The 15,497-nt window shown below is 35.5% G+C and overlaps 1 protein-coding gene across 1 annotated transcript; it reads left to right on the top strand.

The window, feature by feature from the left end:
- Positions 1-6,318: 6,318 nt before the first annotated feature.
- LOC120356279 lies at positions 6,319-6,792 on the top strand. The gene has a single exon (XM_039445192.1). It carries the CDS (start codon positions 6,319-6,321, stop codon positions 6,790-6,792), a length of 474 nt encoding a protein of 157 aa, XP_039301126.1.
- Positions 6,793-15,497: the final 8,705 nt, after the last annotated feature.

Here is a 15,497-nt window from a genome sequence, read left to right as displayed (position 1 = left end):
TCTCTCTCTCTCTCTCTCTCTCTCTCTAGCTCCCTCTATATTTTGTAATCTACATAAATAGAGTACTCAATCAATCTCTCTCTCTCCTCTGATCGAGAACTCTTATCACTTCACTATCGATCTCTCTTCTCCACAATCACTCTTTCCCTCTCTCTTGATATGTCTGTCTCATTCTCACTCTCTCACTCTCCCACACTCCCACTCTTTCCCAACATTTTTTTTTATTCAGTTCTGACGCTAGCAATTAATGAGTAATGGAGGTAACACTTCAAATTCAAGTGGATCGTATTCTGTTACTTTACAATATCTTGTTAGTACTCATTAATTGAGAGTTCAATAGCGTTGCAGTACCTGTGTTACTACTGGAACAGTAATGGCTCACAGTTTCGCTTTGTCGATGGGAACTTTGATGCGTTCGTTTCAGGAGAGCTTCATACTGAATATGAAAATGTTGCAACAAATATGATGAATTTTCCAATAGTTTTAGACATAGACACAAAAAAGAGAATACTGAAGCTATTGTGAGGTTCAATGTGGCATTGGAGAAAGTGATACGAGACTCCAAAATTGACATCAGAGGAATCCTGCTCAATAAGACAATTCAACTACTGGCTTATGCTGATGACATTGACATTGCAGCCAGATCAGTCCCCTATATGATGGAGGCATATAATGGCATGAGAGAGGCAGCAAATAGTATGGGACTGATTATAAACAAGCAGAAAACAAAGATAATGGTCTCATCAAGGTCCAATGCTCATAGATTGAATGCTGCTCAGTCTGACCTGTGGTTGGAGGTGGTTGATGAGTTCGTCTACCTTGGGTCTTCAGTAAACTCAAAAAATGAAACAGCACATGAGATCAGGCGAGAATCCTACTTGCAAATAGGACATACTTCGGTTTAGCCAAACACTTCAGATCAAGAAATTTGAGCCGAGAGACAAAGATAAGAATCTACCGCACACTGATTCTGCCTGTGCTGACCTATGTCAGTGAGGCATGGACCCTAACAAAACAGGATGAGAATATGATCAATATTTTTGAACGAAAGATTCTACGCCGAATTTTTGGTGGTGTGCAAATTGATGGAGTGTGTCACAGAAGAAAGAATAGGGATCTGTATGATATGTACGGCCACACCAATGCACTGGCTATTATCAGAGTAGGTAGACTCAGGTGGGCAGGCCATGTTGAAACAGCTGATGACTCATATCCGGCTGAAAGAATCATGAATTACAACATGGAAGGAAGAAGACGCCCTGGTCGACCAAGACTGAGATGGATGGACTCAGTCACTGAAGATGCAAGGAGGCTTGGTGTAAGAAATTGGAAACGAGCTGCCATGGACAGAGTAGAATGGAGGCGATTGCTGGAGGAGGCCAAGATCCGTTTTGAATTGTAGAGCCGTGGATGATGATATTGTGAGGTTCACGCTATGATGTGAATGGAAATTATTAGAAGGAATTGTTGTCATTCGTTTTCTTCCGTAACAAAACTTCGCAAAATTGTTTGTGAGGAAAAATTCATGAACTGTGTCTTTTTGAGAACATTACTTATCAGGAATGTTTGTGAAGCAAATCACGTTGCGAGGAGCTATAGAGAGAGGAAGACAATGAAAAAGGGAAGAGTTTGGGAAAGAGAGAGGAAGAATTAGAGAGACATAGAATGACAGAGTTTGGGAAAGAAATAGAAAGAATAAGAGAAACATATACAGGGTGTCCCACGAAAGGTGTAACAGCCAAGACCATGGATTCTACATTAAATTTGCAACAAAAAATGTCAAGTAAAATTTTCTTATATCGACCTTAGTTTTCGAGATATTTCGATTCTTCGATATTTTTGAAAAACGTCAATAACTAGAAAACTATCAGTCAAAATCTCCAATTCTTCAAGAGGAAGAAATTCCAATAAGATTAATATAATCTGTTCCTTTGTTTGACGTTTTTGAACTTTCTATGAGTGTTCTGATTGAAATTTGGCTTTGAACTCGACGAATGTACTTTTTTCAACTTTGAACGCTCATAAAAAGTTCAAAAACGTCAAACAAATGAACGAATTATATGAATCTTATTGAAAATTTCTTCCTCTTTCCAACCATATCATTGGAATTGGATTTTGACTGACAGTTTTCTAGTTATTGATTTTTTTCAAAAATATAGAAAAAACGATATATCTCGAAAACTATGGTCGATAAAAGAAAAATCTACTGGCCTTTTTTGTCGCAAATTTAATGTAGAATCCATGGTATTCGGCTGTTACACCTTTCGTGGGACACCCTGTTTAATGGAAGAGTTTGGGAAAGAGATAGAAAGAATGAGAGAGACATAGAGTTTGGGAAAAAGTGAGAGAGAGAGAGAGAGAGAGAGAGAGAGATTGATTGATTGATCGATTGAGTACTTTATTTATGTAGATTACAATATACTGGCTTATACACTTATATACAATAGCTACAATACAGCAAAATTATAGATGAATTTACATAATATAGACTGAGAAAATAATTATTGAACTGTATATGATATGAAAAAGCAATTTGTAATATAATAACTATAGATAATAATCATATTGTTATGCATCTACATAAATTGGCGGAGCTTTGGACATATCAATGTCCATTCTTCGGAAGAATATTAAAAATATCCTCCCCATAACTCTCTACCAAATGAGAGAGACATATAGAATGAAAGAGTTTGGGAAAGTGAGAGAGAGAGAGAGAGAGAGAGAGAGAGATGTTGAACAGTCCCGAGTGATGTGAGGAATAGGTGGAACTTGATGGGTTTTCATATCATGGCGATGCTACAGTAGTTACGACTTCAACGCTCAGAGTCAGTGAGATCGTTCATCGTTTCCCCAAGAGGATCTCTCTCCCTCTAGATTTCAGTTCATCTACCCTATAAGGTTGGGTGAACGAACATAACCTGAAGGTCCTGTTTCAAAATATGTAAAAATGAAGGTCAGGGAGGAGTGCTTTCGTCTCTGGATGGTAATATATCGGTATTATTCAAAATGTATTGATAATTCCAGATAGTAGAGTTAACGAACGGAAATACTGGACGAACTGAAATACAGGATGAAATGAATGTCAACCTCATGAATTAGGGAGGCAGTTTCCGCTTTTGAATTATATTCACGAGTTTGGAAAGAGAGAAAAAGAATGAGAGAGACATATATAATGAAAGAGTTTGGGAAAGAGATAGAAAGATTGAGAGAAACATATAAAATGGAAGAGTTTGGAAAGAGATAGAAAGAATGAGAGAGACATAGAGTTTGGGAAAAAGTGAGAGAGAGAGAGAGAGAGAGAGAGAGAGATTGATTGATTGATCGATTGAGTACTTTATTTATGTAGATTACAATATACTGGCTTATACACTTATATACAATAGCTTACAATACAGCAAAATTATAGATGAATTTACATAATATAGACTGAGAAAATAATTATTGAACTGTATATGATATGAAAAAGCAATTTGTAATATAATAACTATAGATAATAATCATATTGTTATGCATCTACATAAATTGGCGGAGCTTTGGACATATCAATGTCCATTCTTCGGAAGAATATTAAAAATATCCTCCCCAATAACTCTCTACCAAATGAGAGAGACATATAGAATGAAAGAGTTTGGGAAAGTGAGAGAGAGAGAGAGAGAGAGAGAGAGAGATTGATTGATTGATCGATTGAGTACTTTATTTATGTAGATTACAATATACTGGCTTATACACTTATATACAATAGCTTACAATACAGCAAAATTATAGATGAATTTACATAATATAGACTGAGAAAATAATTATTGAACTGTATATGATATGAAAAAGCAATTTGTAATATAATAACTATAGATAATAATCATATTGTTATGCATCCACATAAATTGGCGGAGCTTTGGACATATCAATGTCCATTCTTCGGAAAGAATATTAAAAATATCCTCCCCATAACTCTCTACCAAATGAGAGAGACATATAGAATGAAAGAGTTTGGGAAAGTGAGAGAGAGAGAGAGAGAGAGAGAGAGAGATTGTTGAACAGTCCCGAGTGATGTGAGGAATAGGTCGAACTTGATGGGTTTTCATATCATGGCGATGCTACAGTTACGACTTCAACGCTCAGAGTCAGTGAGATCGTTCATCGTTTCCCCAAGAGGATCTCTCTCCCTCTAGATTTCAGTTCATCCACCCTATAAGGTTGGGTGAACGAACATAACCTGAAGGTCCTGTTTCAAAATATGTAAAAATGAAGGTCAGGGAGGAGTGCTTTCGTCTCTGGATGGTAATATATCGGTATTATTCAAAATGTATTGATAATTCCAGATAGTAGAGTTAACGAACGGAAATACTGGACGAACTGAAATACAGGATGAAATGAATGTCAACCTCATGAATTAGGGAGGCAGTTTCCGCTTTTGAATTATATTCACGAGTTTGGGAAAGAGAGAAAAAGAATGAGAGAGACATATATAATGAAAGAGTTTGGGAAAGAGATAGAAAGATTGAGAGAAACATATAAAATGGAAGAGTTTGGGAAAGAGATAGAAAGAATGAGAGAGACATATAGAATGGATGAGTTTGGAAAATTGATTGAGATTGAGATTGATTGAAAGAGAGAGAGATAGTTAGATAGATAGATAGATATATTTATTGATAATTGTTACAAGGCTGTTGCCTATGGTAACATTTACAAAAATTGACAATAAAATTAAATCAAACATAAGAGATAAATCATAATTATTCAACAGTTCTGCATTAGTATTGATCAATTCCAAATATCGAAGAAAATAATATAGTATATATTAAACTATCAACATTATACTAGATCACATTAGCAATACTGGAGAAAGAAAAAGTTGTTATTTGCATCCATGTGCAATGAAACTTATCATGAAAGTATTCGAAATATTAAACTTCATAATACAATACAATAGAGAGTAGATGGAATACGTAAGAAATAAACTATGAAGGTGGTCCTATTACAAAACATTATGATCAGACTTTTAATAAAAAAGAAAAGAAGTAATTATAAACTGTGCATGAAATAGGAGCAATGAAATGAGAGCGTGAATGCACCAAACCCTGCCAATCATAATGACCTTATGCTAAGGTATCATTTATCAATGATTACAGAAGCCTCGATTTGAACAAATAGAGAGAGAGTAAGAGAGAGAGAGAGAGAGAGAGAGAGAGAGATATTGTTGATCAGTCCCAAGTGATGTGAGGAATAGGTCTATATTTTGAATGGCAATAAATATGCTGGTATTATTTAAAAATTTTCGATAATTTCAGATAATAGACACTAAAAACGAGAATACAGGACAAACTGAAATACAGGATGAAATGAATGTCACCCTAAAGAATTAAGGAGGCAGTGCTCTTGATTTTGAATGGAATACATATTGGTATTATTCAAAATGTTTTGATAATAATTAGATCATAGAAAAAAGAACGAAAATACAGTATGAACTGAAAAAGAAGATGAAATGAGTCTCACCCTAATGAATAATTGAGGAGGCAGTGCTTTTGATTTTGAATGGAAATATATGTTGGTATTATTCAAAATGTTTCGATAATTTCAAATAATAGACTCAACGAACTAACCTAGAAAATACAGGATGAACTGAAATACAGGATTGAATGAATGTGACCCGTTCCGCCATCGCAATATCAGGTTCGACATCGAACATCAACAATAGCAATATCAACATCGCCATCGAGTTGCTATCAGGACGAGATAGCGGCCGGACGTGCTACTCTGCTCCGTCTTATCTGTTATTTCGAACGGCTAGTTTCTAATTAATTTTCGACTGAGTCTACCAAAACAATTTTATTTTCTAAACATAAGTTTTTTCGTATGATTAGATTCGTCTGAACATGGCTTCTTGCGGTACATGTAATAAGGAAATTCCTGAAAAGGAAGTTGTGAAGTGCAGTGGTGTATGTAATGGAACTTTTCATCCATCTTGTTGTAGTGTAAAAACTGGTGAAAACTACAGGAAAATGGGCGTTCGTAAAGAAACTTGGTTATGTGACATCTGTAAAGCTAATAAGAAATTGGAAAATAAGGACGATACTAGTGGTGCAGTTACTCAGGATTTCATGAAGCAATTATTTGATGAAAAATTCGGCTCTCTGTCAAAACAAATGAGGGAATTGCAAGGTGATGTGGCAGGTATGTCTGGGCTGTTGGACGAGGCGTTAAAAAACATAACCGATCTTCAAACGAAAATAAGAAACTTATTAAAAACTTTGCTAGTATTGAAGCGGATAATGCAAATTTGAAGACAAGAGTTTCAGTTCTTGAAATAAAATAAACGAGATGGAACAATATTCTAGGCGTATGAACATTCAGATCGATGGTATACCGGTTACACAGGGTGAAAAGGTGGACGATATCGTCGAGAAGTTGGGAAATCTTTTAGAAGTTGCTTCTCCGATTGAAAGTGTACTTTCCATGCACCGTGTACCGTCAATTAATGCTAAGAAGTGTCAACCAATTATTGTGCAGTTCTCAAACCCTATGCAGAGAAGAAAGTGGCTGGAAGCATACCGCAAAAAACGAGATGTTACTTCTACGGATCTCAACCCTGTCCTCCAACCAAAAACCAACATCTATATCAACGAGCATCTGACGAGGGAAAATAAAACTTTGTTGGCGGCAACCAAAGCTGTGGCCAAGGAGCGAGGCTACCAGTTCGTATGGGTGCGGCAAGCAAAAATCTACGTTCGGAAGGAGCACAACAGCAAAGCAGTTAGAATTTTCACTCATGATGGGTTACAAAAACTTGTTTAAGAAATCCCCAATTCTCATTACAGGTATTTTTCATAGAGATCCACTGTTATTACACTGCATTATTTTGGTTTTAATGAAGAACTGTAATTTATTCTCATGTTATTTACTTTTAGGATATTATTAATTTTATTTTCCTATGCCTGGTTGAATGAGATTATTAGATTATTGCCTGCTCTATTAGAATTCAACTATATACGTGCGTATTACGTTACACATAATGTGTACTTATTTAAAATAATAATCAATTGCATTTTACACTCCTATGATTAATGGAAGAAGATAATCTAGATCTAGGTAATACTAACATCACATTTGATTATTTTCAACCCGATTTCTTTTTGCCTGAGGTTAATTACTATAGTTTAGGAATTATCGTTCAAAATATTAGGAGTGTACGGAAGAATTTTGACCAGTTCTTAGTTATGTTAAATATTGCAGAAAAACCTAAAATAATTATCCTTACAGAAGTTTGGATTAAAGATAATGAGATTGATCTTTACAAGATAGACCACTATAAATGCTTTTATAAATGTAACTACTTGAATAGATCAGGTGGTGTAATGGTTTATGTTAATAAAGAGGTCTCTTGTACTGAGCTGAAAAACGAATTTACAACTGCTGACTGTATCTCTTTGAATTTTAAATTTGAAAATTTTTGTATAGTTCTTCTTGCCGCTTATCGGCACCATAATAGCACACCAAGTATATTCATAAATGAACTCAAGAGTTGGCTTGAACAAAATTCCAGCATTAATTCAGTTTTCTGTGGAGATATAAACCTGAACACTCTCGTTGATAACGATGATGTAAATGATTACTTGAATCTGCTAGCTTCATTGGGTTATACATGTTGTATAAGAGAAATAACTAGACCTGCATCGTTAACATGCCTTGATCACCTCTTTGTAAGATCCAGTCCACTTTTAGAGTATCAAAGTGCATTGTTCACAACCGACATTACTGATCACAGCACTTTAGGCGTCATGTTTAAAAAATCAAAGATAAGAGATAGTACTCAGCAAGATAGAAATGGAGATCAGTTAGTGGTAAATGAAAAAATATGCTTTATGAAATTTAATGATAAATTAAATCTTTGTGACTGGTCAATAGTTTACAATGCACCAAGTGTTGATAGTGCTTGGAATGAATTCTTAAAAATCATAGAGGAATGTAGGAGTGGTTCTGTGGTCACTACGCATGTCAATTCTTTAACTAGAGCAAAAAATATTAGTCCTTGGATAACGAGTAATATTCATAGGCGATTGCTAAAAAGAAATAAACTATACCACAAAGTTAAAAATCGTCCTTTCGATTTGCAACTAAAAAATTATTTTAACGCCTTTAAACTCAAGTTAGCTGACGACATAAAAACTACAAAGATAAACTACTACAGTCAATTATTTGAGAAAAATCATAATAACAAAGCTGCTCAGTGGGGAATAATCAATGATATAACAGGTAGAAAAAGAAAGAATAAAACTTTTGAAAGTATCTATACAATGAATAACAATACTGTTGTTACTGATTCACCGACTATTGCCAAGGAGTTTAATGAATATTTTATAAGTGTTCCCAATAATGTCAGGGATGACCTACTTAGGAATATAAACCCGAATCATCAATTCTCACCAGAAGATTACAATAGGGTTTTTAAATACAATATCTCTGAAAATTCTATCTTCTTACACCCTGCTACGGAAGAAGAAATTCTCCAACTGATTAGATTAATGCCCTCAAAAAGATCGACAGGATATGACTCACTCACAAGCGATATTTTGAAACACATTATTCCTATTATACTGCCTATTTTATGTTACCTGTGTAATGCTAGTTTGTCGCAAGGAGTATTCCCACAAGTCTTGAAAAGAGCAGTGGTGGTACCAGTTTTCAAAGGTGGAGATAAATTACTATTGAATAATTATAGACCCATAGCGCTGCTCTCTATCTTTTCTAAAATATTAGAGAAACTGATGAAAACAAGATTATTGAAATTCCTGAATAGATATGAATTTTTTAGTAAAAACCAATACGGCTTCCGTGAAGGTTTTGATACTGAGCGTGCACTAGTCGACTTTATGAGAATTATATATAATAATGTAAACGATGGGTTGAATGTAAATGCTTTATTTTTAGATGTAAAAAAAGCTTTTGATACGGTTGAGCATGGTCTTCTATTAAATAAGTTAGAATCTACAGGGGTAAGGGGCGTGGCCCTACAATGGTTTAAATCTTTTTTAAATGATAGAGTTCAATGTACAAAAATTAATAATACCTGTAGTTCTTTTTCAACAGTAACTTCAGGACTTCCACAGGGATCAGTTCTTTCAGCTATTCTCTTTATAATTTTTGTAAACGACCTATGTGATGCCAATTTAAATGGAAAAATATTTTGTTATGCAGATGACACGGTATTAGTTAGTTCAGGGAAATCATGGGAGGAACTGTACAATAGAGTAAACCATGACTGTAAATTTCTTCAACAATGGTATCTTAGAAATAGATTAGCAATCAATGTCGAAAAAACCAAATTTATTAATTTCTCTTTGCGCGCACCAAAAATTCACAATCAACCTATTATTTTCCATCTAAATAGCTGTACATATGACTTATTATGCCAATGTCCTCCTATAGAGCAGGTCGAAGAGATTAAATACCTTGGTATTTTTATTGATTCAGCCTTAAATTGGAAAACACATATATCTAATCTCAAGAAAAGTATCAATACCTATCTTTGTAAATTCTATCACTTGAGAGAGCTGTGTGATACAAACACACTACGCACAGTATATTATGCCTTAATAAATTCAAAATTAGAATACGGCATTGTATGTTGGGGTGGAGCTGCAAAAGTGCACTTTAGTCCACTACACAAATTGCAAAAACATTTCATCAGACTAATACTATTCAAAAATCGAAGAGAGAATTCGTTTCCTTTATACAAGAGATTACGTATTCTCCCAATTCGCCATCTTTTTGTTTTCAAAGTCTTAAGAATTTTCTTTATGCGAAGTGGAAACGATGGATTTTTCAGGCCCAGCTTTTCTGAAAGAAGAAGACTTGACCTGGTATCAAGACTACCAAGAATAAATTTTAGCTTCTTTTCTAAATCTTTTGTATACCTAGGCCCAAAACTCTTCAACGCTATACCACATGCTGGTAGAAGAACTAGAACTTGGAAAGAATTCTCAACAATAATTAAAGACTGGCTATTCCAATATCAAGATATAGAAAACTTTTTTTCAATTCTATCCTGAAAATCATACACTGTTTCAGCTACCGGTACAATGCCATGTATTTATACTCCATAAATTTCCAAACTTTTTGTACTTTGTGATTTATATTTCCACTTAGCTCATATTTTTCTTATTAAGTTATAGTATTGTTTTAATATTACAAAATTCAACACTGCGCTTCTGCTTTGTTTTTCTAAATAAATTTTTATAGCTGTTCTTGCACATTATATGCACATTTGTACCGCAATGGCCGAAAATACTTTGCTTAGATTTTTTGAAATAGCAACTATATAATATTCGAAATATGTAATTATAATATATGATACTGGCAGCGCCTATAAACAATTGCTGTCAGTTTAATTCTAAGATAAAATATTGTAATTTTTTGTTTGTATAAGAAAAAGGAGAATAAATTTCATTTTTCATTTCATTTTCAATAAAAACCAGTGACCCGTCCACAGCTTGTCATCTTTATTTACTGCAGTGACATTCACTTTATACTGTTGGTATTCATTGGAAATAAAGACAATGCTTCCCATTCAAACAGACCTGACAGTTTCAAGTCAGTTAGACTGCTCGTATATTACATCATCGTAGATGGCATATTTAGCCGATATAGGCCTAATTCAACGTTCTAAGCCAAACACTAGTTTATGGAATCGTTCTGATAATCTTAAGCTGCGTATACATATTCGCGCTTCCAACCCGCACCGAGCACGCTCCTCCCTCGTACCGCCCTCGTACCGCCCTCATACCACCATCGAACCACAGTCGCTCTGCCCACGCACCCATCATGAACGTTACGGAAGATGTTAGATCTTCTCGCGTCCCCGGTCGAACCACTCTTGCTCCCCGGTCGATCATCAATCGCTCTGCTGGAGTGACGTTCGGTGCGGAGCAGAGCGACAGTCTGTACGCACCTTAATAGTTGCTAGATAACCTAATGGCTAAGAGAATTTCCAAGAATTGTTTAAAAATATGTACTCAATTATAGAACAATTCCAATTATCAACATGTCCATATGCATCAAGTTATCTTGAGTATCATTGAGCAAGATACACTTACGTTACGTTAGGAGTATAACGTTAAGCTGCGTACACATATACGCTCTTCCAACCCGCACCGAGCACGCTCCTCCCTCGTACCGCCCTCGTACCACCCTCGTTCCTCCATCGAACTACAGTCGCGCCGCCCACGCACCCATCATGAACGTTACGGAAGATGTTAGATCTTCTCGCGTTCCCCGGTCGAACGACTGTTGCTCCCCGGTCGATCATCAATCGCTCTGCTGGAGTGACGTTCGGTTGCGGAGCAGAGCGAAGTCTGTAGGCACCTTCAGGTTACGCTATGTTACGCTTTTGGTACGGTCCTCAGTCTTCCAAACGATGTTTTTGAACGGCATTTGGAGCTGAACCAGGAGCTTTAATTAGAGCTTCTCTTAACGAGCTCTTAATGAAACGTTTACTAACATTCACTGCAATCCATAAATGAATTAGATCATTGACCGAGCGAAGTGAGGTCTAAGATTCAAGTCGACGTTTGGCATTTCTCTTAAATTTAAATGTTCAAATGTTTGAATGTTTATAGTTTATATGTTGCGCATTTACGGCGAAACGCGGAATAGATTTTCATGAAATTTGACAGGTATGTTCCTTTTTAAATTGCACGTCGACGTATATACAAGGTTTTTGGAATTTTGCATTTCAAGGATAATATAAAAGGAAAAAGGAGCCTACTTCATACGTCATAGAGAGTGAAAATCAGATATAGAATAATTCATAATAAATTATGAATAATCAGCTGTCGAATTGACTATAAATGCGGCCATGACGCATGCAATTCAATATCTCAATGAAAAAATTAGCAGCTGTGTAGACTATAAATTGTATGCCTCATTGAATGCAATTTTTATGCACTATTAAATAGGATGCAAAGAATTATAACAGCTCGTCTGGGCGCCTCGATGTCTTTGGTTTTCTCGCGCTAAATTCCGGAAATCGTTTATGATAATTAAATCTGTGTGTAAGCATGATCTGATCAAATAAATAGTTAGTGTATCAGTGTGGATGTGCTTATGGTTGGGACGTCGTTATAACTGCGCGAGGTCTACTGTTCACAGAACTACTAGTAATAGATTAGAGATAAAATTATACATTACATAGACGTGCACGAGTTGAAACTGTAGGAAATCTGAATCTCTTCTCAACATTTAAATATTCAAATATCATATTATTTTAAATCCAACCTGAATATATGTGATAGAATACGATCTTGTGAACTTCCATATGATAGATACTTGTCAGACTTACATGTTATAGAATACTTGTAAGCCCTCACTCGGAATTAAACAAAAGTCAGTTGTATTGAAGAATATTCGTTTGAATCGACAGAGAATTTCCATTTAAGTTGCGCTTGTGAGCGGAATTCTGATGCACTGCATGACGAGCTGTTTTTCTTTTCAATCTGTCAGCATTGTTTGCAGGGGAATCCTGATGTTATCCACATGAACTACTGTCAGGTTACCGGTTGAAACGTACAGTAAGATTAATCATGAACTTTCAGCATAAGTGGAATAGAAATAGTTAGTGTATATCATAAGGGGCACTGACATTTTAGGTGAATCTTCCCGGTGTTATTCAAACTTGTAAAGCAACGAGACAGTTGCCGTAGTTTATCAGTCATGACTTATCCAATTGAAACTGTTGTCTTTGTTATCTGGGAGTATTATGGGATTCTTTTCCCCACCTAGAGAGGACAGGAGAGCTGCCAAACTTCGTACTTTGTTGTAAGTGCATTAACTAAGTCACGACATAGAAGTTGGTTATAGGCAAGGATAGTGTATAGCTATACACTATAATTCTTGGGTTATAGGTCTCACAGTATAGAGGTTTTGATTTGTATGAATAGTACAATGCCGGAGGAGTAGGTTCTATGAAATCAATATTCACGATTTATAGATACAATTCTATCAATCTTTATATATTATTTACCTGAAATTGATAATTTATTGACTATACAAGCTATTTCGATTATAATCATCAGTACTATATTTATAGAATACCAAATACTCAGTGCTTATTGGAATCAGTACTTCTCAACTGGAATAATCTATATAATATATATATATATATATTATATATGGAAATAACTCACTGACACTGACTCACTCACTCACTCCACTCACTCACTCGCAGAAACTAATAATCTACCGGACCAAAACTTTCAATATTTGGTAGGTATGTTCAGTGGCCCTTAGAGGCGCACTAAGAAATCTTTTGGCAATATTTTAACTCTAAGGGTGGTTCTTAAGGGTTCAAAGTTCGTCTTCTAGCATGTATATTCTTCTTATTCTCTTAATTATAAATGAAAAATGTCCATACATATGTTAATATAGAATATAATCTAGAGAGAGTACCTCTTCGAAACAGTTGTTAACTGGTGAATAAATTATTAATTTTGTCAGGTACGGGCACTGCTACTTCAATCAGAGTGTATTCCTGGGAATTGATATTACTAGCCGTCACACTCGCTTCGCTCGCCATATCCGTTTAGCCAGACGTTTAGTCTGGAACCCCGACTTGATCGTCCAACAATGATAAGAATGCTCAAATGAAAAATGCAGGCGAGCCTGATGATGTCATTCTTGGACGATCCAGTCGGGGGTCAGGGGGCGGGCTGGCAGAGGTCCTGGCCTGAGCGTGATTGGCGAGCGAAGCGAGCCTGACGGCTAGTCCTATTATATTAAGTTAGAAGCAATTTCTGTATTTATAATTGGTTATTTTATACCTGGCTATTTATATCTGGTTATCATGTTTAACGGATCTCGAAAACGGCTATAACGATTGTCACGAAATTGTAACATAGTATGTTTATGATATAAAGATTCGATTGCATTAGGTCTCATCCTTGGGAAAACTCGCTCAACGACATTAAAAGATTAATTCATCCTTGGCTGAAACAGCTGTGGATAGTAAAGAAGTGAGTGAGCGTGTGAGTATGTGAAAAATCAAAATATCGCATCCCCGAGATTCTTAAGATGACGTATAGCCAGCTGTGAAATATTAACACGATCATTTTAGAGAATTGTGTTCTGTTTATCAATAAATAAAAAATCGAGCGAAGCTCGGTGCCCCGATATTATCAATATTATGAGTAAAACGAGTTTAACTCTCTGACTTCTCTCTTCTCTCTTCTTCTTCTTCTTCTTCTTCTTCTTCTTCTTCTTCGTTCTCCCTCCTTTTACTCTCTTCTTCTTCTTCTTCGTCTTCTTCTTCTCCTCCTTTACTTCTTCTCTTCTTCTTCTTCTTCTTCTTTTCTTCTTCTCTTCTTCTTCTTTTCTTCTTCTCCTTCTTCTCCTTCGTCTTCTTCTTCTCCTTCTTCTCACTTGTTTACGTTCTCAACCTCTCAACTCTGTCCCACCTTCACCCCTCAAAGTTTAATATGAAGAAGATCGATTGCACTAGGTCTCATCCTTGTGGAACTCGCTGAACGACATTAAAAGGATAATTCATCCTTGGCTGAAACAGCTGTGAATAGTAAAAAAGTGAGGTGAGCGAGTGAGTATGTGAAAAATCAAAATATCCATCCCGAAATTCATAGATAAAAATAACGAGTTCAACTCTCGGACTTCTCTTCTTTCCTTCTACTTCCTTCAAATTTAACAAAAATTTAAATAAAATAAATGTCAAAAACTCTTTGTTACCGAAAAAAATAATCCTCTGAAATCTTACATCTATTCCACCATCATGTTATTAAGTCTCCTAAGTTACATATTATTACAGTCCTTAAAATGTATGAACTCAGGGCTACTTGCTTGTATTTATTAAATATAATATAGTTCCCTTTGAATTTAATAAATAATAATAGTTATAATTTGTATCTATCCTATTAATTATTAATTTCAAGGGGTATCCTATTATATAAAATATCACAGTCCTATTAATATTCAGAATAGTTATCCATAGTTCAAGACATTTCTCAGCACATCTCTCCATGTCGGTTCACCTGTATTCTGATATTGATTCTGTTATCCGACTGTTATTGAAACTGGAGCAGTTACGATATTCATCCGAGTTAGTTTGAGATGAAGTTGAGTTGGTAATGGTCAGTTGGGATGAAGTTTAGTTGATAAGGGTGGGTCATGCCCCAAGAATACGTGATACCAATGCAGATAACTGCGGCACTTGCTCCTCGGAGAAGCTTTAATGTTCATGCTTCTCCAGTTTAAGTTTTCTTACGTTCACTTGAACTGTGAAGGATGGGAGTGAGAGAGATGGATTCCAAGAAGGATTTTGTAGATGAGAGGGAAAGAATGGGAAGAAGAGGTGAAAAATAGTATAATCATTGATCTTTTCTCATGATATCCCTATTGAAAAGAATCTCTCAATCAGCCTATCACACTCAACATCAATTTCCAAAATAGTTCTCCACAACAATTATTCCCCAGCACATACAGTAATAGTATTTGATCAT

This window comes from Nilaparvata lugens, unplaced genomic scaffold (assembly GCF_014356525.2).
Source record: "Nilaparvata lugens isolate BPH unplaced genomic scaffold, ASM1435652v1 scaffold6370, whole genome shotgun sequence".
Lineage (NCBI taxonomy): Eukaryota > Metazoa > Arthropoda > Insecta > Hemiptera > Delphacidae > Nilaparvata > Nilaparvata lugens.
The sequence above is the reverse complement of the archived record's forward strand: the minus strand, read 5'-3'. Positions and strand labels throughout refer to the sequence as shown.

Excerpts from the sequence above, each read along its gene's own strand:
- LOC120356279 (XM_039445192.1), top strand. The coding sequence starts at position 6,319 with ATGGAACAATATTCTAGGCGTATGAACATTCAGATCGATGGTATACCG.